At 41.3% G+C, this 24,566-nt stretch overlaps 1 protein-coding gene across 1 annotated transcript in view; it reads right to left on the bottom strand.

Moving 5' to 3' along the window:
• LOC138748012 (mucin-19-like) overlaps positions 1–23,243 on the bottom strand; it is an 87,115-nt gene extending 63,872 nt beyond the window's left edge. The window contains exons 1-2 of the mRNA XM_069907712.1: positions 22,225–23,243; positions 4,197–4,663 (exon numbers count right to left, since the gene is read on the bottom strand). Coding sequence (XP_069763813.1) covers positions 4,197–4,473 — 277 coding nt within the window. The 5' untranslated portion in view covers positions 4,474–4,663; positions 22,225–23,243. The remainder of the gene's footprint in view (positions 1–4,196; positions 4,664–22,224) is intronic.
• Positions 23,244–24,566: the final 1,323 nt, after the last annotated feature.

Raw genomic sequence — 24,566 nt, 5'->3', positions numbered from 1 at the left:
ACCATTTAGATATACACCACTAAGTCATGAAAATCACAGTCCAAATTCAAATATTTTAACATCTGAGAACACATTGGAATTGATCCACAGAACCATCCATAGAAACATTACACCAATGAAAAAGGACTGATTGGCACTTGCAGTCAGTGTCAAATTATTATTCTGCCGAACTATTGATCTGCCTGATTCCACTGACCTGCACCCAGTTCATATCCCTCCATACCTCTCCCATCCATGCACCTGTCCAATTATTTTCAAATGTTAAAATTGAGCCCACATTCACCACTTCAGCTAGCAGCTCATTCCAATCTCTTCATGTTTATTATGATCCAATTATACATGTCTTTTTTCTTTGGCTTGGCTTCGCGGACGAAGATTTATGGAGGGGGTAAAAAGTCCACGTCAGCTGCAGGCTCGTTTGTGGCTGACAAGTCCGATGCGGGACAGGCAGACACGGTTGCAGCGGCTGCAGGGGAAAATTGGTTGGTTGGGGTTGGGTGTTGGGTTTTTCCACCTTTGCCTTTTGTCAGTGAGGTGGGCTCTGCGGTCTTCCTCAAAGGAGGTTGCTGCCCGCCAAACTGTGAGGCGCCAAGATGCACGGTTTGAGGCAATATCAGCCCACTGGCGGTGGTCAATGTGGCAGGCACCAAGAGATTTCTTTAGGCAGTCCTTGTACCTCTTCTTTGGTGCACCTCTGACACGATGGCCAGTGGAGAGCTCGCCATATAACACGATCTTGGGAAGGCGATGGTCCTCCATTCTGGAGACGTGACCCACCCAGCGCAGCTGGATCTTCAGCAGACCCCACCTTTATACAGACATGTACAACCTGACAAAACAGCATTCTTTGGTGCTTGGTGAAAAAACATGCAGGCGTTACAACACATACAAAACAATACATACAGACAAACAATACATGTGTAGAATTACAGTATATAAATATAAAGATATATTGTTAAATAAATAGTAGAGTCTCCAAGGGTTTGCATGAGTTCATTCATTGTTCAGCAGTCTCACTTCCTGTGGGAGAAGCTATTTCTTTGCTTGATGGTTCGACTCTGATACTCCTGTATCTCTTTCTGAATGGGAGTAGCTGGAATAGGCTGTGTGTAGGGTGACAGGTGTCCACAACGATTTTATGAGCACTCTTCAGACAACGATCATGTTGATGGAGGGGAGGGAAGCCCCAGTGATCCTCTCTGTGACTCTCATGGATTGACCTTCTATCCAACACTTTACAGGAACCATACCACACTGTGATGAAGCCTGCCAGGATGCTCTCGATAAAGCTCTTGTAGAACACTGACAGGATGGTGGTCATTTCAGTCTTCTCAGGAAATGCAGTCACTGTTGTGCCTTCCTGACAAGTGAGGAGAGGTTTTGTGTCCCGGATAGGTTACTTCTTAAGTGGACTCTCATGAACTTGGTGGTCTCCACTCTCTCCACTACTGAGCGATTAATGTGTAGTGGAAGGTGGTTGTCCCTCGTCCTCCTGAAGTTCACAATCATCAATCACACTCTAATTACTCTCTCTGTGAAGAAGATTCTCCTAATACTCTTCTTAAACTTTTCCCCTTAACCCATGTCCTGTGATTTGTATTTCAACTAACTTCAGTGGAAAAACCCTACTTGCATTTACTCTATCTAAGCCCATCATAATTTTGACCTCTATCAAATCTCCCCTCATTTTTCCACAATCCAGGGGAAAAAATTCTAATCTGTTTTATTTTTCCTTGAAATTTAGTTTCTCGTCCCTGAAACATCCTGTCTAATCTTCTCTCCACTCTTTCCCCAGACTCTATGCCAGTTTACTGAGTAAATACAGGTGCAAAAAACCATTTAAGTTCTCCCCTATCTTTCCTGGCTGCACACATAGCTGACTACTCTGATCTTCAAGAGGCCTAATTTTGTCCCTTACTATCCTTTTGCTTGTAATATACCTGTTTAATCTCTCAGGATTTTCTTTCACCTTGTCTTCTTCAGCAGTCCTTATTTTTGTTTTTTCTTGTTGTTTTTTTCATTCTTATTTTTTCTTGCATTTATACCTCTCAAGTACAACATTTTCTCCTTATTGACAATACCTGCTATACATGTCTCTTCTTCTTTACCAGATCTCCAATATTTCTCAAAAACAAAGTTCCATATGCCTGTGAATTTTATCTTTAATCCCGACAGGAACATACAAATTATGTATTCTCAAAAATTTACATTTGATAGCCTTCCACTTACTGAGCCCATCCTTTCCAGAAACCAACCTATCCAATTCACGCTTTCTAGATCTGTTCTCATATCCTCAAATTGGCCTCTCTTCAATTTTGAATCTCAATCTGAGGACCAGACCTATCCTTATCCATAACTATCTTAAAACTAATGGCATTATGATCACTGAAACTGATCTCACTTGTCCTGTCTCATTCCCTAATTGGAGATCCAATATTACACATTCTCTAGTTGGTATCTCAATTTATTGATTTACAAAACTATCCTGAACACATTTGACAAACATTCAACAGTATAAGAGTCTCAGTCAATATGTGGAAAGTTAAAAATCAGCTATTATCATAACTTTGTTTCCTATAGCTTTCTGTTACTTCTCTTTGCAGATTTTCTTGTCTAATTCTGACTGACTATTGCATGGTCTATAATACAAACCCATTAATGTGGCCATACCTTTCGTGTTCCTCAGCTCCACCCAGATAGCCTCAGTTGATGAATCTTCCAGTTTGTCCTACCTGAGGACAGCTTTGATATTTTGCCTGATGTTCCATACCACTCCTCCCCCTTTCATCCATACCACTCTATCATGTCTTAAAATAATGGAACCTGGACCATTGAGCTGCCAGTCCTGCCCCTCCTGCAACCAAATTTCACTAATGGCCACAATGTCAATTCCACATGCCAATCCACATTCTGATTGCCTGTCTTTCCTACAATACTCCTTATATTGAGTTAGATACACATGAGAACATAATTTCCACCACATACAACCCTTTGACTTTTGTCTTTATATGCTGTCTTAACATCATCTTTTTCTTCCTCCAGTCCACTTTCTGCTCTGGCACTCATTTCTCGACCCCTGCAAATCCACCCCCCCACCCCCAACCACCCCACCGGAGGAGCACCAGCAAACTTTTGTGCAAGAATATTAGGCCATTCCCCCTTCACTTCAGATGCAATCCATGCCACCAGCATAGGTTCCAGCTTCCCTCAAAGAGAGCCCAATGATCCAGAGATCTGAAGCCTTCTCTCCTTCACCATTGTTGCGGCTGCTAGATAGACACTACAAAAACAAGGACACAATCATTTGTCTTCAGCACAAAAACTGTGTTGACATTTTTTTTTTAGCACCAACTTTCTTCTTCCCTGTATCCTCTCTAGCCTTTCCAATTCAGATAGCATGCAAATGCAGCCACGACAGCACCCCTCTCTCTAGCCTCCAAGTCATGCAAGGAGACAACTGCTTGTATCTGTCCCTCTACATAACAGTTCTGTGGCCTGATATTCCAGCTCAATCTAGTCCAGATCTAGAGCATCTTCACCAAAACACGATGTTCTTTTAGACAATGACTTATCTGACACTTTGAGTAGGTTGGTCAGGGGAAAGAGAGATGTGGCCACATTTTGTAAGAAATGGTGGTAGAAATTCATCATCCCTAGTAAATGCCATAACTGACCAAACGAAATGGGCATAGAGAAATCTTGAATTTCCTGTACCTTTGTTTCTTCTGGAAAGCTGCTGTCCTTCATAAACTCTTACCTAAATTTTAAGTTCAGTGGCACCAAGAATGCATTTAATTGGATTGATCTCAATGCCAAATCATCGAGTTATTGGAATAGTTTTGTAAGATGGTTCTTGTGTTCCTCTACGTTTGTGTTTTCCACCACAGTATCATCAATGGAAGCATAAACGAAATTGAGGACAAGAGGACATGGTCCATAAACTGCTGGAACATTTGAGCTGCCTTTTGCAAACGAAATGGCATTTGAAGAAACTCAAATGTGCCAAAGGAATAATCACTGCTGTCTTGGAAACATTGGCATGTTCTTTAATAGCTCTCAATTGAGTGGTGAAATCTGCTTTCACTTCAGCAAAATTTGCAATAATTTTTTCACTAATAAAATACATTTTTTCAAAAATCTTATTAAAAATCTGTGTATCAAGAGATTTGGAGTAACATAATATGCAACCATTTTACCTTCAATATATTGGTCGTCTCCTTCTTCTTTTGATTCCTCTCCCTGTGATTGTGGCACAAGGCTTTCTTCTTCCACTCCTACCTCTTCTTTTTCTTCTTCTGTGGAAGTTGCCAATGGCTGAAATTGCAGGCAGGCTTTCTGCTTAGTCCTCGTTTGACCTGCAACCTCAGAGAAGTTGGGTCTGCAGACTCTGACTCGATCATTTCCGCAGTGCACATGTGCGAAGTTCCGCATATGCGCATTGTTTTCACAGTGAGTTCTCTCATTTTCTTCCATGCTCCAGAGCCATCTTCTCCATCTCCCAAAGAAGGTAGCGCTGGAGTTTGGATTCTTACTTGTGGAGCCTTTGAAGAACGAGGCTGGAGAGGAACCAGTATCGGAGGCTGAGTCTTCAAGGTAGGCCCAGTTTCTTCTATCACAGTAACTTCAGTTATAGCCTTTTTTTTGCAGCCATCCTTTAAGACCTCTAGAAAAATTTTAAAGTTATTTAATACTTTAAAAAAATTTTTTAAAGTCAGGTATTAATTAATTCTGCCAAGATAGGCGTTTTACACGTTTTCTCCCTATGCCATCATGCCACACCACACCCCCAACCCCCCACCCCCCACAGCCCCACAACCTATCTCATTGTGGTAGGATTATGGAGCTGGCTTCACTTTATGTGGGATGTTGGATTTTGGGAAAAGACATTCTAAAGTGTCCAGACACAAAATCCGGACTTGGAGATTTTCCTGTTCCAGATTCTAATTTCGATCACATTGGGGTCACCATTTGTTGTGGCTGTTAGATAGATGCTACATAAACAATTAAAAGGACACACTCATGTGTTCAGCACAAAAACTGTGTGGTCATTTTATTTTTTGAACCAACCTTCTCAGAGTCCTCTCTGGCCACACCCCTGCCTTTTCCATTCTCTCTTAAGTCCGCAGGTGACATAAGTTGAAATGCAACCACTATACCATCTCTTTAGCCACATGTTTAGTGCAGAGTGTGTTTATCTTTATCTTCAAAATTAAATGAATGTTTATTTTATTTCATCATTCTATTTTGCTAAATTCAATTTTTGGGGCAAACAATAAACAGAAAGTTAATATGAACCTTACAGTGAAAACTTTTGCATTTCAACAATTTAATTCACTTCAATACTTGCAATCTTCCCAAGTTCTGTGATAACACAAAGAATCTTTCAGACATTTGTAAATCACATAATTTTTAAGGCTGATACCAAGATCGTGTTATATGGCGAGCTCTCCACTGGCCACCGAGACAGAGGTGCACCAAAGAAGAGGTACAAGGACTGCCTAAAGAAATCTCTTGGTGCCTACACATTGACCACCGCCAGTGGGCTGATATCGCCTCAAACCATGCATCTTGGCGCCTCACAGTTAGGCGGGTAGCAACCTCCTTTGAAGAAGACCGCAGAGCCCACCTCACTGACAAAAGACAAAGGAGGAAAAACCCAACACCCAACCCCAACCAACCAATTTTCCCTTGCAACCGCTGCAACCGTGTCAGCCGGTCCCGCATCGGACTTGTCAGCCACAAACGAGCCTGCAGCTGACATGGACATTACCCCTCCATTAATCTTCATCTGCGAAGCCAAGCCAAAGAAGAAGAATATACTTTACTATCTTTCATGAACATTGACACACATTTTTAAATTCTCTCACCATTTTCTTTGAACATTATATTTGACCTTTTGGTTGTCAAAACATCGATGAGAAGAACAGGATGACGATGAAGAAAGCTCCGTGTCATAATGATTAACGGACCCCTTGAGTAATCATGGCCAAGCTGAGGAGAGCCGTATCCAAGGTGAACCCACACAAGGCAGCAGGACCTCACAGCATATGTGGTTAGCAGGGTTGCAGGAGCTCACAGGATCACCACTCCAGCACATCAGGGGGCAGCTCCAGGCACCTCATAGGACAGCTCTGGCACCTCCTTGTCAGTTTTTAGTGAGCTTCCTGCACCTTAAAAATTAGCACTGCACCACTGGTGGTCAGGTACTGAAGGATTGCTACCAATTAACAGAAGTCTTTACGGACAGCTTCAACATCTCCTTGCAGCAGTCCATTGTCCCCACAGGTTTCAAGACAGCCACCATCCATCATATAATTCAAAAGCCAGAGGTGTAGCTATATTAATTAATAAAAATGTACCAATCAAAATAGAGGAGGAAATAATAGACCCAGCAAGGAGGTATGTAATGATAAAATGTCAGATATATTCAGAATTTTGGAATTTGATCAATATATATGCACCTAATGAAGAGGATCAAAAGTTTATGCAAGATAGTTTTTTGAAGATTGTATATACGCAGGGGAATATATTGATAGAAGGGGATTTTAACTTTAATTTGGACCCAATGTTGGATAAAACTGGACAAAAGGCTAGCAAAAAAAATATGGTTTGAATTTATGGTTAAATCAATGCAAGAAATGAAACTTGTGGATATATGGAGGAGGCAGCACCCAAGGGAGAAGGCAGCCACCAAGGGGATGACAATAACAGGGCTCAATGATGACCACCATGTCGCACTGACCTCCAAGATTATGAAATGTTTCGAGCATCTGCTGATGGAATGCATCAAAGCACACTTCCCCTCAGTTTTGTCTCATTATGCCATGGAATCTGATGTGATTGAGGACCCCTGAGGAGAAGGGTGGGAGAGTCAACAGAGAGAAAGAAGAGGCAAAGAGATAGGAGAGTGGGGTCAGAGAGAAAAAATATCAAAAGGGGGAGATGAATGGAAGCCATATCTCTCGAGAAAGAGTTCGTTGGAAAGGATGCAGAAAAGATTCACAAGGATGCTACCAGGAGTTGAGAGCATGAGGAATGTAGGCATAGCATACCGAGGGCAACCGTGTAGAGGTTCCTGAGGAAAATAGTCTCAGTATTTTTCACAAAGTAGGATTTGCATGGAACACAGGATTGTAAAACTGGTGAAGGTTATGAAGAGAGTGGAAAGCCTATTGAGGGAGATGTATACCTCCTTCAGTGAACTGAGGGAGAGGGACAGCACAGTTAGCACAATACTATTATAGGGCCAGGGCCCAGCGCCCAGAGTCCGAGCGAGAAGCTCGGCTGTTGTCCAGAGCAGGACAGAGTGATGGACCTGTACATATTAATGGACTCAAGGAATACAAGATGCTGCAGGAAAAGGAAGCTGTGCTGAGGTATGTAATTTAATTTAATCAACCCTGCGTGGTACAGCCAGGCGTGGAAGTAATCGAGCCGCCTGTCCGGGGGCTCCAGGGCCCAGCAGGAGGGGCAGAAGAAAGCTCGCCCACACCGCCAGCACTCGGCCGTGACAGAAGTAAATGCGCGCAGGCCGATTCCAGGGCGCACCACTCAATAACTGTGGACAGCGGTCGTAGATCTCCAAATATGGTTCGACTTAAAAGGGGAGGCAGGCCTCTTCAGCCTGGTTAAGCAATCTGCGGAGGAGAAGGACACTCCGATATAAAACCTACAACTCAAGGACCTCGCTGCCACGTCCCAGCTTGCTTGGCCACAGCACACAAACCATGGGTGTAAAGGGTGGGGCCAGTACTGCGCACACTGCACTCCACCTAAAAGCTCCTTTGCGCAGGCCCGAGGACATGTCCACGTCCTCCCCCTCAAAAGATGCACACAAACTCAAGTGAGCATGCTGGAACATTAGAACCATGCTAGACAAGGCTGACAGCCACCGACCTGAACGTTGGTCTGCCCTCATCGCATATGAACTCCTCAGACTCGACATCGACATAGCCGCTCTCAGCGAAGTCCGCCTTGCAGATGTAGGCAGACTCCAAGAACACTCTACTGGTCTGGCAAGCCTCAGGCTGAATGATGCCTATCTGGTGTTGGCTTCATGGTCAAGAACTCCATTGCCTCCAAACTCGAAAACCTCCTGAGAGGCCACTCTGACCGGATCATGTCCATGCGACTCCCCCCTCAAAACAAGTGACGCATCACTCTCATCAGTGTCTATGCTCCAACACTTCAGGAGGAACCAGCAGAAGAGGACAAGTTCTACACTGATCTGCGCAACCTCATCCAACACACCCCTACAGCCGACAAGGTTGTCATCCTTGGCGACTTCAACGCTCACATCAGCAAAGACTCAGAAACCTGGCCAGGAATCCTTGGCAAGTGCAATGACAACGGGCGCCTCCTGTTGGAGCTCTGCGCAGAACAGCGGCTTGTCATTACTAACACCCTTTTCCAGCAGAGAGACAGCCTGAAGACTTCCTGGATGCATCCCCGATCCAAACACTGGCACCTCCTGGACTACATTCTGGTGCGAGGAAGAGACAAACGAGATGTACTCCACACCAGGGTCATGCCCAGCGCAGAATGCCACACTGACCACTGGCTTGTTCGCTGCAAGCTCAACCTTCACTTTAAGCCAAAGTTCAAGAACAGTGGAGGCCCCAGAAAGTGGTTCAATGTTGGAAACTTGCAGTCAGACGAAGTGAGAGGAAACTTCCATGCAAAGCTCTCGGATGCAAACTGCCTCATGGACACGTCTCCTGAAACCCTCTGGGATCAGCTGAAAATGGCCATACTGCAATCCACTGAAGAGGTACTGTGCTTCTCCTCCAGGAAAAACAAGGACTGGTTTGACGAAAACAACCAGGAAATCCAGGAGCTGCTGGCAAAGAAGCGATCTGCCCACCAGGCTCACCTTGCAAAGCCTTCCTGGCCAGAGAAAAAACGATCCGTTCATCTCGCATGCAGCCATCTTCAGCGCAAACTCTGGGAGATCCAAAATGAGTGGTGGACTAGCCCCGCCAAACGAACCCAGCTTAGTGCCGACATTGGCGACTTCAGGGGTTTTTATGAGACACTAATGGCTGTGTACGGCCCCTCACCCAAGTCCAAAGCCCTCTGCGCAGCTCAAACGGCGAAGTCCTCCTCAGCGACAAGATCTCCATCCTTAATCGATGGTCAGAACACTTCCAATCTCTTTTCAGTGCCAACCGCTCAGTCCAAGAATCCGCCCTGCTCCAGCTCCCTCAACAGCCCTTGAGTCTAGAGCTGGATGAGGTCCTTACCGGGGAAGAGACATATAAGGCAATTGAACAACTGAAAAGTGGCAAAGCAGCAGGTATGGATGGAATCACCCCAGAGGTCTGGAAGGCTGGCGGCAAAACTTTGCATACCAAACTGCATGAGTTTTTCATGTTCTGCTGGGACCAAGGAAAGCTGCCTCAGGACCTTCATGATGCCATCATCATCACCCTGTACAAAAACAAAGGCGAGAAATCAGACTGCTCAAACTACAGGGGAATCACGCTGCTCTCCATTGCAGGCAAAATCTTCGCTAGGATTCTCCTTAATAGACTAATACCTAGTGTCGCCGAAAATGTCCTCCCAGAATCACAGTGTGGGTTTCGCGCAAACAGAGGAACTACTGACATGGTCTTTGTCCTCAGACAGCTCCAAGAAAAGTACAGAGAACAAAACAAAGGACTCTACATCACCTTTGTTGACCTCACCAAAGCCTTCGACACCGTGAGCAGGAAAGGGCATTGGCAAATACTAGAGCGCCTCAGATGCCACCCCCCCCCAAGTTCCTCAACATGGTTATCTAACTGCACGAAAACCAACAAGGTCGGATCAGATACAGCAATGAGCTCTCCGAACCCTTCTCAATTGACAACGGTGTGAAGCAAGACTGTGTCCTCGCACCAACCCTCTTTACTATCTTCTACAGCATGATGCTGAAACAAGCCATGAAAGACCTCAACAATGAAGACGATGTTTACATCCGGTACTGCACGGATGGCAGTTTCTTCAATCTGAGGCGCCTGAAAGCTCACACCAAGACACAAGAGCAACTTGTCCGTGAACTACTCTTTGCAGACGATGCAGTTTTAGTTGCCCATTCAGAGCCAGCTCTCCAGCGCATGACGTCCTGTTTTGCGGAAACTGCCAAAATGTTTGTCCTGGAAGTCAGCCTGAAGAAAACTGAGGTCCTCCATCAGCCAGCTCCCCACCATGACTACCAGCCCCCCCACATCTCCATCGGGCACACAGAACTCAAAACGGTCAACCAGTTTACCTACCTCGGCTGCACCATTTCACCTGATGCAAGGATCGACAACGAGATAGACAACTGACTCGCCAAGGCAAATAGCGCCTTTGGAAGACTACACAAAAGAGTCTGGAAAAACAACCACCTGAAGAAACACACAAAGATCAGCGTGTATAGAGCCGTTGTCATACCCACGCTCATGTTCAGCTCTGAATCATGGGCCCTCTACCGGCATCACCTACGGCTCCTAGAACGCTTCAATCAGCGCTGTCTCCGCTCCATTCTCAACATTCATTGGAGTGACTTCATCACCAATATCGAAGTACTCAAGCTGGCAGAGTCCACAAGCATCGAATCCACACTGCTGAAGACCCAACTGCGCTGGGTGGGTGACGTCTCCAGAATGAAGGACCATCGCCTTCCCAAGATCGTGTTATATGGCAAGCTCTCCACTGGCCACCGAGACAGAGGTGCACCAAAGAAGAGGTACAAGGACTGCTTAAAGAAATCTCTTGGTGCCTGCCACATTGACCACCGCCAGTGGGCTGATATCGCCTCCAACCGTTCATCTTGGCGCCTCACAATTCGGCGGGCAGCAACCTCCTTTGAAGAAGACCACAGAGCCCACCTCACTGACAAAAGACAAAGGAGGAAAAGCCCAACACCCAACCCCAACCCACCAATTTTCCCTTGCAACCGCTGCAACTGTGCCTGGCTGTCCCGCGTTGGACTTGTCAGTCACCAACGAGCCTGCAGCAGACGTGGACATACGCCTCCATAAATCTTCATCCGCGAAGCCAAGCCAAAGAAGATTATAAGGCCAGCGACCAGGACCAGGGTTTGAATCCCACAGTCTGTAAGGAGTTTGTACATTCTCCCCGTGCCTGCATGAGTTTCCTCCAGGGGCTCCAGTTTCCACCCACCATTCGAAAAGTACCAGGGGTTGTAGGTCAATTGGGTGGAATTGGGCAACACAGGCACAAGGGTTGAAATGGCCTGTTTCCACACTGTATGTCTAATTTTTTTAAATTAAATTTTAAATTAAAAAAAAATTACAACATTGTAGAAAATAAATAAAAGTACCTTCCATGGGAAATTTAAAAAATAACTTGCTTGATCATGTTAAAATGGCCAATACCTTACGTTTCTCTCCCATGAGAGATCCTTGCCATTACACTTAGCTTTTTTGCATAGCCTGCTAACAATTTTGATGCATTGCATATACTGCAGTTACATGAGGCAGAATGGCCTGTAAATGGCTTGGAGGCTTCAAACAGCAAACCTGAAGCCCTGAATCCAGGCCACCCTAACTAATATTTGATAAACAGCTTTTCCACTCTTGGTTAATGTGTCTGATAAACATAAAATTAAAAATTTGAAATATTTCAAAACTATTCTAAAAAATAATTTGAAATACAATCAACTTTGGTAAATTCATTAAGCATTTTAATAATAGTGGGAATAAAGTAAAATTAATCAAACCGATCAGCACTTGCATTTTAAATAGCATGCTATCAATTAAATATATTTACAATGAAAAAGTTTGGCAGAAGTCTGGAAAAATTTCTATGTGAGAGAAAGCAAGGAAATTAAAGCTGGGGGTACTTGCCTGACTAGAGATACAACAGAAATAACTGTAGATATCAGACATCAGATTGTTCATGCAAGAGAAGCAGTAAAATTGCATGAAATTCAAAAGGGAGTCACAAGAATGAAGTAAAAGAGAAAAAGAAAGTGAGCATGGAGGAAAAGTCAAGAATCCAATAGTCTTCTGCAAATCAGGGCACAGTAATAGGATCATAAGAGAGGGAGGTGGATCAGATCAGAGAACAAAAAGTAACTTCCCCATTGAATTAGGGATAGGTGAATTGATAAGGAACTGAATCAAACATAAAAGACTATAGTATAGGCCCTTCAGCCCTCGATGTTGTGCCAATTCATGTATTCCTTAAAAAAGGTATTAAACCCTTCCTGCACCATAATCCTCTATTTTACTTCCATCCATGTGCCTGTCTAAGAGTCTCTTAAATATCCCAAATGTTTCAGCCTCCACCACCATTCCCGGCAAGGCATTCCAGGCACACACAACTCTGCGTAAAAAAACTTACCCCTGATGTTGCCCATAAACTTCCCTCCCTTAACTTTGTACACGTCCTCTGGTATTTGCTATTCCTGTCCTGGGAAACTGGACTCGGCTGTCAACCCTATCTATGCTTGGCATAATGCTGTAGATTTCTATTAAGTCTCCTCATCCTTCTACACTCCAAAGAGAAAAGTCTCAGCTCTGCTAACCTTGCCTCATAAGACTTGTTTTCCAATCCAGGTAACATCCTGGTAAATCTCCTCTGCACCCTCTCCATAGCTTCCACATCCTTTCTAGAATGAGATAACGAGAATTTAACAGAGGTTTGTTGACTTGCAACATGACCTATATTCAATTCCATAGGCCTTCTCAGCTATACTATAAACCTGTGCAGTGCCCTTGAAGGAAGTATAGATTTAGACCCCAAGGTGCCTCTGTTCATCCGCACCCTTAAGTAACTGACCACTAACCCTGTACTCAGCCTTCTGGTGTGTCCTTCCAAAATGCAACACCTCACACTTATCCAGATTGAACTCCATCTGCCACTTCTCTCCCCAACTCTGCGTCTTGTCTATATCTTCTTATAACCTTCAACAACCTTTAGCTCCATCCACAACTCCTCCAATCTCTGTATCATCTGCAAACTTACTGACCCATCCTTCCACCTCTTTATCCAGGTCATTAATAAAAATCACAGAGTGGGGATCCCAGAATAGATCCTTGCAGAACTCCAACAGTCACTGACCTCGAGACAGTGACTGCAAGCCATTTTTAAAAATCCACACAGCCAATGTTCCTTGAATCCCATGCCTCATGACTTTCTGAATGAGTTTTTCATGGGGGACTTCGTCAAATGCTTTACTAAAATCCATATGGACCACATCTAATCCCCTACCCTCATCAATATTTTTGTTATCTCCTCTAAAAACTCAATTAGGCTCATGAGGCACGATGTCCCTTTACAACTCATGCTATTCTTGAGTAGACTGTACTTCTCAAATGCTCACAGATGCTCTCCTTAAGATTCCTCTCCAATAGTTTCCACATCACTGATGTAAGACTCACCAGTCTATAATTTCCAGGATTCTCCCTATTGCCTTTTTTAAAACAAGGGGACTATATTTGCCATTCTCCAATGCTCCAGCACCTCTCCTGCAGCCAAAGAGGACTCAAAGGTCATAGCTACTGCTCCAGCTATCTCTTCATTCACTTCCATCAGCAATCTGGGTTATATCACATCCAGCCCCAGGGACTTATCAATGTTTTTGTTTTCAAGAAGATCCAACGCTTCCTTTTTCTTAATCTACATGTTGTCCAGCACTCAAGATTTTAGATTTCAAGTTTATTATCAGTGTACAAAGACGACATCACATACCACTCTGAGATTATTTTTTTTCTGTGGGCAAGGCAGAATTACCACAAATTTTTCATGCAAAAAATATGTACTCAGTTTATACGTGTAAACAAATGAAGAACTGTAAACAGATAACAAATATAAACAAAATGTCTATGCAATACAGGGAGAATTTTAAAAATCAATTAAGTGCACAAGAGTCCTTAAACAAGTCTCTGGTTGAGTTTGTTGTTGAGGAGTCTGAGGTTGGATGGGAAGCAGCTGTTCCTGAACCTGGTGGTGTGAGTCTTCTGGCACTGATACCTCTTTCCTGATGGTAGCAGCAAGAACAGAGCATGTCCTGGGTGGTGTGAATCCTTGATAATTGCTGCTGCTCTCCGACAGCAGCAATCCTTGTAGATGTTCTTGATAATGGGGAGGGTTTTGCCTGGGATGTCCTGGGCTGTGTCCGCGACCTTTTGCAGAGCTTTATGCTCATGGGTATTGGTGTCCCCAGACCAGACCGTGATGCAGCTGGTCAGCATACTTTCTACTACACATGTATAGAAATTTGCCAGGGTTTCTCGTGTCATACTAAACCTCTGCAAATTCATGAAAAAGTAGAGGCACTGATGGGCTTTCTTCATGATGCCTTGTGTTCAGTCCAGGAAAGATCCTCTAAGATAGTGGCTCCCAAGAACTTAAATTTGCTCACTCTCTGCATCTCTGATCCCCCAATGATCACTCGATTGTATACCTCTGGCTTTCCCTTCCTGAAGTCAACAATCAGTTGCTTAGTTTTGGTGACATTGAGTGCAATGGTGCACCATTCAGCCCTTCTGTATGCTGACTCATCACCCTTTTTTATACAACCCACTACAGCCTGTTCTATTCTGACCTCACCCTGATCAAGATCCATTATTTAAGTGAATACTGAGGCAAGTTATTCATTTAGGACCTCCCCAACCTCCAGGCACATGTGCCTCCTTTATCTTTAGCGGTCCCACCTTCATTTTCGTCATCCTGTTCTTCACATACGTATAGAACACCTTAGGTTTCTCTCTAATCCTACCTGCCAAGGCCTTCTTATGCTCTCTTTCAGTTCTCCCAAGTCCTTTTTTATGGTCTTTCCTGGCTACTGTATATTTCTCATGAGCCTTTTCTGTTTCCTGCTTCCTATATCTTTCCCCAGTTAAGCACTTTCCCATTTTGTCTCATTATATCCTTTTCCATAGCTATGTTCAAGATAAGGTAGTTGTGATCATTCTCACCAAAATGATCACCTACCGAGAGGTGCACAGAATCAGATCCAGTATGGCCTCTTCTCTCATCGACTGGTCCACATACTGTGTCTTGAACACACATAACAAATTCAGCCCATCTATCCTTCTTGCAGTTAGAAAAAGCCAGTCAATATCAAGGAAATTGAAATATCAAGGAAGTTGAAATCGGGGAAGTTTATATATTTTTTTGCTTTTGTAGTATTTTTATATAGAGGGGAGGGTTTAGAATATTTAGGGAATTAGAAAGGGTAGTAATATTTTATAGTAGAGTTTTTACTGAAATGTCTAATTTGAACTTTGCAACTTTTAATGTCCAGGGATTGAATAATCCTATTAAGAGTAAACGGGTATTGACTTATATATAAAAAAAATGAAAGTTGATATTGCTTTTTTGCAAGAGACACATTTGACTGAAAAAGAACATATGAAATTGAAGAGAGATTGGGTTGATCATGTATTTTCTTCTTCTTTTAATTCTAAGGCGAGAGTTGTATGACCTTAATTCATAAGAAATGACCGTTTGAATTAAAATCCTTTTAAGGTAGTGCAGGGAGGGTTTTGAGGTTGATTTGTAAAATTTTTGCTGAATCATGGACTTTGTTAAATATCTATGCACCTAATGTGGATGATGAAAGGTTTATGTCGGAGGTTTTTTTCTTGTTAAACCAGGCCAAGGAAAATATTTTGGTTGGGGGAGATTTTAACTGTGTTTAAAATCCTTTGTTGGATAGGTCTCCGAAAAGTATAAGGAAATCAAAGACGGCAATTCAAATAGGGGCCTTGATGAAAGATTTGAATTTAATTGATATTTGGAGGAGAGTAAATCCTACAGAGAATTTTTTTCCCTTTCATTCACTTAGACATGATTAATTTTCTAGAATAGATTTTTTTTGGTATCGGCACATTTACAAGGTAGAGTTCTCCAAGCCGAATATAAAAGCCGGGTCATATCAGATCATTCTATGTTGTTTTTCTCTTGTGCAAGTCCAGAAGTGGTGCAATTGTCTTATAGATGGCGGCTTAATACAATGCTATTAAAGAATCCAGAATTTGTTACTTTTGTTAAGGAACGGATTGCTTTATTTCTGGTTGAGAATATTAATACAGTAAGTAGACTTTCTATTATGGGATGCTTTGAAAGCATATTTGCGTGGGCAAATTATTACTTATACCATGAAAGTTTAAAAAAAAACAATATGTGGTGGAAAGCTTAACATTGGAGAAACAAATTACTGAGTTGGAAAAGGAATTTCAGAAAGATGTTACACAAGATAAAAATGCAGCTTTAGCAAAGCTGAAACTATGTTATAATACACTACAAACCTATCAGTATGAGCATTTAATCAATCGATCTAAGCAACATTATTATGAATTAGGTGAGAGGGCTCATAAGGTGTTACCATGGCAATTAAAAACAGAACAGACATCGCAAATTATTAATGCTGTTAAAAAGAATTCAATAGTTACCTTTCAACCTCAGGAAATTAATGACCAGTTTTATTCATTTTATCAACAATTATATACTTCTGAGGGAAACCAGGAAGCTGGTTCTATTGATTCTTATTTATCTAAATTAAATTTACCTATTTTAGGGGAGGAGGAGGTTAGGAAATTAGAAGCTCCATTTACAGATTTCAAGATTAAAGAGATGCTGAATGGGAAGTCACCGGGGGATTTTCAGCTGAATTTTATAAAGTATTTTATGAAGACTTATCCTCGGCATTTGGAGATGTTCTATAGCAAATATCTGAGGATCAGGTGTTACTGGAATCTTGTTCGAGTGTTATAATTACTGTGATTTTAAAGAAAGTAGGGATCCATTGAAAGTATCTTCATATAGCCCTATTTCTTTACTAAATGCAGATTATAAAATTATGGCGAAAGTATTAGCAAATAGACTTGCTAAATATTTACCTCAATTGATACATGTAGATCAAACAGGTTTTATTAAGAATAGAAATGCGTCTGATAACATTCTTAGATTGATCACATTGGTTAATGCATCTAGACAGCAACCCAACCACCCAGTGGTTGCACTGGATGCGGAAAAAGCTTTTGATAGGGTTCAATGGAATTTTTTATTTTAGGTGTTAGTGAAGTTTAATTTTGGCCCTTATTTTATTGGTTGGGTTAGAGCTTTATATAAAAAACCCAATTGCTAGGGTGGTAACAAATGCTCAAACTTTTTTACCATTTAAATTAACGCGGTCGCTTCGACAAGGTTGTCCATTATCACCAGCCTTGTTTGCATTGGCTATTGAACCATTACCTCAGACAATATGACAGAATGATAAGATTAAAGGGATGAGAATTGCAGATGATGAATATAAGATTAATTTATTTGCGGATTATGTGTTGGTCTATTTGACAGAACCGGAGCAGTCTTTGGAATATTTGTAAGATTGTTATCTGGATACAAGGTAAATTGGGATAAGAGTGAAATATTACCAGTTGGGGAAGAAGACTATTCGAAATATTAAAATATTATAAAATTGAAATGGTCAGATGGAATTAAATATTTGGGAGTAATAGTAAATGTAGATTACCAATCTTTATATAAATTAAATTATGTTCCTTTATTAAAAAGGATTAAAATGGATTTGATTAAATGGAAAGATCTTCCGTTAATGTTAATTGGTCAAGTAAATTGCACTAAAATGAATATTTTTCCTCAAATCCAATATTTGTTTATCGTTACCTTGTTTACTTTCAAAGAGTTTCTTTCAGGATTTGAATAGAGCGGTACGGGAATTTTTATGGAAGGGAAAATTAGCACGAGTAGCTTTATATAAATTTACATGGAAATATGCATTGGGTCTTCAATTACCTCATTTTCAAAATTATTATGAAGCAGCTCAGTTGAAATTTGTTAGTAGATTGATGGATATGGACCAAGTTCTGAGTTGGGCAAAGGTGGAAATGGCTTATATTTCTGAAGGTGAGGTACATCAGTTTATACTGAAATGGAATTTGAATTTATTGTGGGAATGTAATATGCCGATATTAAAACATTTATTAAAGGTATGGGATAAAAGAAATATGGTTTTAGGGTTGAAGGGTAAACTATCAGTTCAAACTCCATTATACCATAATCAACTTATTCCCTTTTCAATGTTTAATAATCATTTAAAGAGATGGAATTTTAAGGGTATAAAGATAGTTCAGGATTATTTTGAAGAAGGACAGTTTCTTTCCTTTAATCAATTGAAGGAGAAATTTGATATATCTGTAAATCCTTTATTTGTGTACTATCAACTCAGAGCTTTGATAAAAGATAATTATGGTAAAGAGATGATTTACCTATGTTGATGAAATTTGATTCTTTGATTTCCTCTATACCAAAGAAAGGTTATATTTCAGATATGTATTATTTGTTACAAGATAGTATGGATAAACCAGAATAGGAGAAATCTAGGCTTAAATGGGAAAATGATTTAATTTATATTTTTCCTGAAGACAATTGGGCGGTTATGTATCATGACAGTGTAACTAAATTGACGAATGTAAGATATGGAATGGTTAATTATAATATTTTACATCAGTTATATTTGACTCCAGAGAAATTGAAAAAATATGGGTTTAGCAATTCTGACTCTAGTTTTCGATGTGGACTATGTACTAGAACTTTTTTTACTTGCTGTTTGGTCTTGTGTTAAAGTACAACCATTTTGGGATGGAATTAGATTGGTCTTGGAAAAATTATTTAAGATTAAACTACCACTAGACCCATCGATTTTTTTGTTAGGCTATATGGTTTCTTTGAAGAGATTGGGGTTGGATAAATTTAAATTGCATTTGTACATTTAGCGTTATCTGTAGCACGAAAATGTGTAGCTAGTACTTGGAAAGATAATGAGGAGATTAATATAGTACATTGGCATAATGAATTATGAGCTTGTATTACTATGGAAAAAAATTACATGTTACTTGCATGATAATTATTCCTTCTTTGTTAATATGTGGTCTTCTTATTTGGTCTATATGAATTTGAAAATACTTTGAAATATTCTATATATTCTGTTTCGTTTTTGTATTTGGCTCCCCTTAAGGGAGCTGGCTGAAGGGCTGGGGGTGGATGTTTCTATATGTATCTAAAAATTTCTTGCTGTAATTTGATTGTATTTTGTTCATATAAAAAAAATTCTTTTAAATAAAATTTGAAAAAAAAATTTTTTTTCAATGGTACATTTCCTGCACCATTTTAAAATCTGCCTGCTTATCTGCTCCTCTGTGTCCCGATGGCTATTTGGGGGCCTATAGACTACTCCTAGTACATTGATAGCTCCCTTCCTATTTCTGACCCACCAAGACAATCTCAGTTGACATTCCATTTGCAGCATCCTCCCTTTCTATGGCTGTGATACTATCCATGACCAGTGCAGGTGCCTAACCTTTTATCTGGAATTCCGAAAACTGGTAACCTCCAAAATCTGGCACTTTTTTTTGATAGATGACATCCGTTCATCAAAGATGGAGTTTGGTACCAAACATGACCCGTCACGACCCTCGCTCAACTTCCATGTATCCCATCATGTTCCACTACTTTATAAGTGCCTCTGAATCGCTGTATACTAATGCCCATCCAGTGTAACTGAGGTTTCATATGGTTCAATGGTGGCTCTTAATCCCCCTCACAGCTGAAACCACTGTACCAGTGCCAGCACAGGGGAACCAAGAAGGGGGCCGTTGGTACAGCAGAGGCGGGGGAAGAGAGAAACAGCAGCGCAAGTTGGGAGGGGTAGCGAGAGAAACAGTAGCATGACTCAGGCAGGTGAGGGGGAAGAGAGAGAAACAGCAGCACAACTCAGATGGGGGAGAGAAATGATAGCATGACTCAGGCGAGCAAGTGGAGAAAGATGGCAGCATGACGGGCAGGCGAGGAAAGGGGGGGTGAGTCGGCAGCGCAATTCGAACAGGTAAGGGGGAGAGATGGCAGCACAACTTGGTTGGAGGCGGTGATGGAGATGGCATTGTGACTCAAGCAGGCAGGCTTAAAAGGACTGAAATCAAAATGATTCTGGAATCTGGAAGATTCCGAACAACGCCAGGTGTCCTCCGGTCCTGACTATCTAGGATAAAAGGTTAGGTACCTGTAATGCTATTTCCACAACCCCACCACTCTCTTACCTCACATTGAATTCCTTTTAAAACCCTAAACCCCAATACCTGTACCAGCTAATTCTACCCTTTCTCCAACCAATTCTCTGTAATGGCCACAATATCCATGCTTTAAGTTCATCCCCTTTATTCCTAAATCTCTTTGTATTGTAATAGACACATTTCAAATGGCAACATTTATTTTTCATCCTCTGCCTGTCCTTCCTCACAAACTCAGAACACATAGCATAATGCTTTTGACCTTTTGCCTTATTCTCTGCACTCGCAATTTGGTTCCCACCCTCCTGCCAAACTAGTTTGAACCCTTTCCAACAGCTCTTGCAAACCTGCCCTCCAAGATATTGGTTCCTTTCCAGTTCAAGTGCAGCCTGTCGTTTCTGTACAGGTTAGACCTTCATCAGAAGAGATTCCAATGATCCACAAATCTGAACCCTTGCCCCTTGCACCAACTCTTCAGCCACGCATTCATCTGCCACAAATTCCTACACCTACCTTCTTTAGTGCATGGCACAGGCAATCCCGAGATTGAGGTCCTGCTTTTTAATTTCTTTCCAACTCTCTGTATTCCCTTTTCAGGACCTCATCACTATTTATGTCAGTGGTCCCCACAGGACCATGACATCTGGCTGCTCCCTCTTCCCCTCCAAAATGCTGTGAATTCGATCAGAGACATCTCTGACCCTGGCACCTGCGAGGCAACATACCATATGGGAGCCTCGATCTTATACATGGAACCTCCTATCTGCTCCCCTAACCAAAGAGTCCCCAATCACTCTAGCTCTCCTCCCCCTTTCCTTCTGAGCCAGTCTCTATGCCAGAGATGTGACCATCACAACTTGTCCCTGGTAGACTGTATCCCCCCCAACAGTATTCATAACAGTATACTTATTGTTGAGGGGAATGGCCACAGGAATGCTCTGCCCTGTCTGTGTATTTCCCTTCCCTCTGCTAATAGTCATCCACCTACCCACCTGCTGACTTTTGGGTACGACTGGTTCTCTGAAGCTCCTTTCTATCACCACTTCTGTCTCCAAAATGAACTGGTGTTCATCCAGCTCCAGTTTCCTAACTCACTCTCCCAGGAGCTGCAGTTGGATGCACCTCTTGAAGGTGTAGTCATCAGGGACAATTGTGTTTTCCAGAATTTCCCACATGTTGCACTCAGAACATTCCACTGCCCTAGTTGCTGTCTCCAATATCTCTTCCTAATTTAAATACAAAGATCATACCTGGCCTTATCTTGCTGGAAACAAACTAATCCTCAGCCTTTTCTTTTCTCACTGAAGCTTCATGAGCCAACGCCTTTAAGACCCACTCCCACACTGAGCCACTCACACATTGGCCTCTCTCCACTGGCTGCTCCTCTTGAGATACCCCTCTTTTTATTTCTCACTGCCCTTATCTTTATTACTCCTCCCACAAATTACAGTTCTGTTTAACCCTTAACTTGTTCTCCGCCTCCTTTTTAAATGCACTCACTTCAAGCTGGTTCCTGACACTCACATCTCTACCAGATCCCTTGCTCCTCCTCTTCTAGTAATGGTCCTGAGATGACTATGACCCAAGTCCCACTCCGCTCCCTTTTTAAATGCACTACTTCAAGCTGGTTCTTTAATACTTTCTGAGAAAGGAAGTCTCAATAAAGGAAGTTGTGGTTGAGAACTTTCATGGGACAAAATTTGATTTTAAAAGAGAGAAAGCAAAATGACTTGCTTAACTTAATGTGGATAAATCATCTGGTCCTGATGGAATGCATTATAGGGAGATACAAGGAAGCAAACTGTAGAGGTCTTAGCATAATCTACCAAACATTTATAGATTAAAAGTAATGCACAACTAGAAAAATGCAAATATTGCACCTTTGTTCCAAAATCAATGTGAAGATAAAATTAAAAATACAGAACAGTTCAATTTCAAGTAAGTTCTGGAAACAAAATCAAGGGGAAACAAGGCACAAAAAAAAAATCACACACACCAGTGAGATCCTTGACTACACCATTTTTCTCTGCTAATCTGCTTTCAGTGATAGTCATCTTCCAGCAAACACATCCTCCTTCTTTCAGTTCCCATCCAACTGATTCCTTAAGTCTTAAACAGGGGAAAGGAATCAGTGTCCTACTTGTCTAATTTGTGCAGAACATTCATGGTGGTTAGTGGCAGAGTGGAAGGGAAAAATACATACCCTTCTCTGGTTAAACTAGAGTTGTCCTCTCAGACGCGACAATGATCGGACATGTTAATTCATATAGGCCATCAGATCTTGAAGCATGCATTTGCAAGGTGAAGGAAACTTTAATTTAGGAAGGCAGGACAATTTTTTCTTGCAGAGACAATTAAGGCTAGCTCAGCTGAAAATATAAAGACGAATCTTTGTATTAATCATAGAAGTGGATGACTAGTTTCAAAAATAGCTGACTGTTAGTTGTAGATTATGAATGAAGTGCAGTCGTTTTGACCAAATAAGTCAAAGAGCTCATGGGACTTCTTGGGCAGGAATCACAATCTAATACAAGGAACCTCATGATTAGCTGAAATCATCTGATAGGCAGAGATGTAAGACTTTTGCTTTAATTACTCTATACATTGTTAGGACACATAATATTTACTTTTCTTTCAATCATAAATACTTCTCTATCTTTATTCCATCAGAGTTTCTATGAAAAGTATTGCTTGTAACTTTGTATTGTGCACTTTTTAATTTTCCAAGCATTCATCCAAGTCCTCAAAAGCAGTGTATTACATGGATATTGATTGTGTAGGACTGAGTGCTGCTGATTCAGTGAGTGAGTGATTGAAATGATATATTGATGGATAATTGGAGGAGAGAGAGAGAGACAAGTGAATGGGAATTGCAGAGGAGGAAAGAGGCATACACATAGGAGTAGCAGGAAATGGGGGGTAAAAATCCAACAGAGAGAGAATAGTCAGAGTTCAGCAAGGGAGAATGTCAAAGGATATGGGTGAGACAGAAAAGGAAATAGTTAAAAAAAAGAAAATCTGCAGGCACTGTGATTGTAGTTTACACAAAAATGCTGGAGAAACTCAACATGTCACAAAGCGTTCTTTATAGTCAGAGATACATAACTAACGTTTCAGGCCTGATGATGGGCTCACCAATAACCCTGAGCGGAAAGTCATGAAAAAGGTAGTGGACATGGCCCAGAACTTCACAGGCAAAACCCTCCCCACCATCGAGAACGTCTACGGAGAACACTGGCATCGGAGATCAGCAGCAATCATAGATCCACACCATGCAGCACACGGTCTGTTCTCGGTGCTGCCATCAGTAAAGATTCCACAATTTTCGTACCACCAAGTTCAGGAATAGTTTCTTCCCCTCCACCATTAGACTCCTCAGCAACAAACTCAGAGACTCATATAACGACTCTTACTTTTGCACTTTATTGATTTTTTTTTCTCAGTATTGCACAGTTTGTTTATATTTCTTTACTTGTTTTCATGTATATGTATCTCCTTGAGTACACTTTTTTTCACTATCAACAAGTGGCAATTTTGTCTCGCCTGCAGGAAAAATAATCCTGGGATTGTATGTAATGTCAAATTTGTACTCTGAACTTTGAACTATCTTTGGTCCATAAAGAACGCTGTGTGAATTGTTGAATTTCTCCAGCATTTTTGTGTAAAGTGCTAGGAAATGTATGAGCCAAAAAGGAAATGTAATTTAAAACATTAACACCAAAAAGGTGTAGATGGACTTATGGGCCATGATCATGGGATTCAGTATCTGAAAGACAGAAATAGGAAAGCTGTGTCACAACAATAATCTTTTGATTGAAATTGTTACAATATTTATATGTCACACAACACAAGCGATCTTAACTCATCATCTAAGAGGCCAGGGAATTTGTCAATAAGTAACAAAGACTTATTTTGCCCTTAAATTAATAACTGAGACCTCAAAAACATGAAATATTTGCAAGATTTTCAGACTGAATTTTGTTTTACAACTAGGCAATTAGTTTTGGATTTTGCCATCTTTTTGAATGAAGGTGACATACCACAGTCAACAGCCAACAATGAGATTCTAATATTGAGTTTTATTATGCAATGTTTCAAACCAAGACGAGCTGATAATTCTGTTCATTCTTTGTACCCTTGGGGAGATTACATAAGGACAAATGTAAAATAGTCACTTTAAACAGACGACAATACTTCATTTACACAGCTTGACAGACCACACCTACCTTAAAAAGGTGTTAATATTTTAGACAATGACCTCTCCATTCAAGTAGTCCTACTCCCCAGCACTTTTCCCATCGCTCTGTAAATACTTTGACATTGAGTATTTCAACTATACTATTTTGAATATTATCACTCAAGATTCCTTTTTTGTCTTTTCTGTCAATAGATTCCAAATAAAAAGTAGTATCTTAATAAAATCTGCTTGTAACCTTTGATTAATTTTTTTGTTGATTACCAAATATTTGTGTCCTCTTTTTACCATCTCTGTATATGAAACAGTTTCCCCTTGTTGATTCTATTGAAGGTCTTTAATATTTTGAA

The sequence above is a fragment of the Narcine bancroftii genome, chromosome 13 (assembly GCF_036971445.1).
Source record: "Narcine bancroftii isolate sNarBan1 chromosome 13, sNarBan1.hap1, whole genome shotgun sequence".
Lineage (NCBI taxonomy): Eukaryota > Metazoa > Chordata > Chondrichthyes > Torpediniformes > Narcinidae > Narcine > Narcine bancroftii.
Note: the sequence above shows the minus strand (reverse complement) of the source record. Positions and strands in the feature narration are given on the sequence as shown.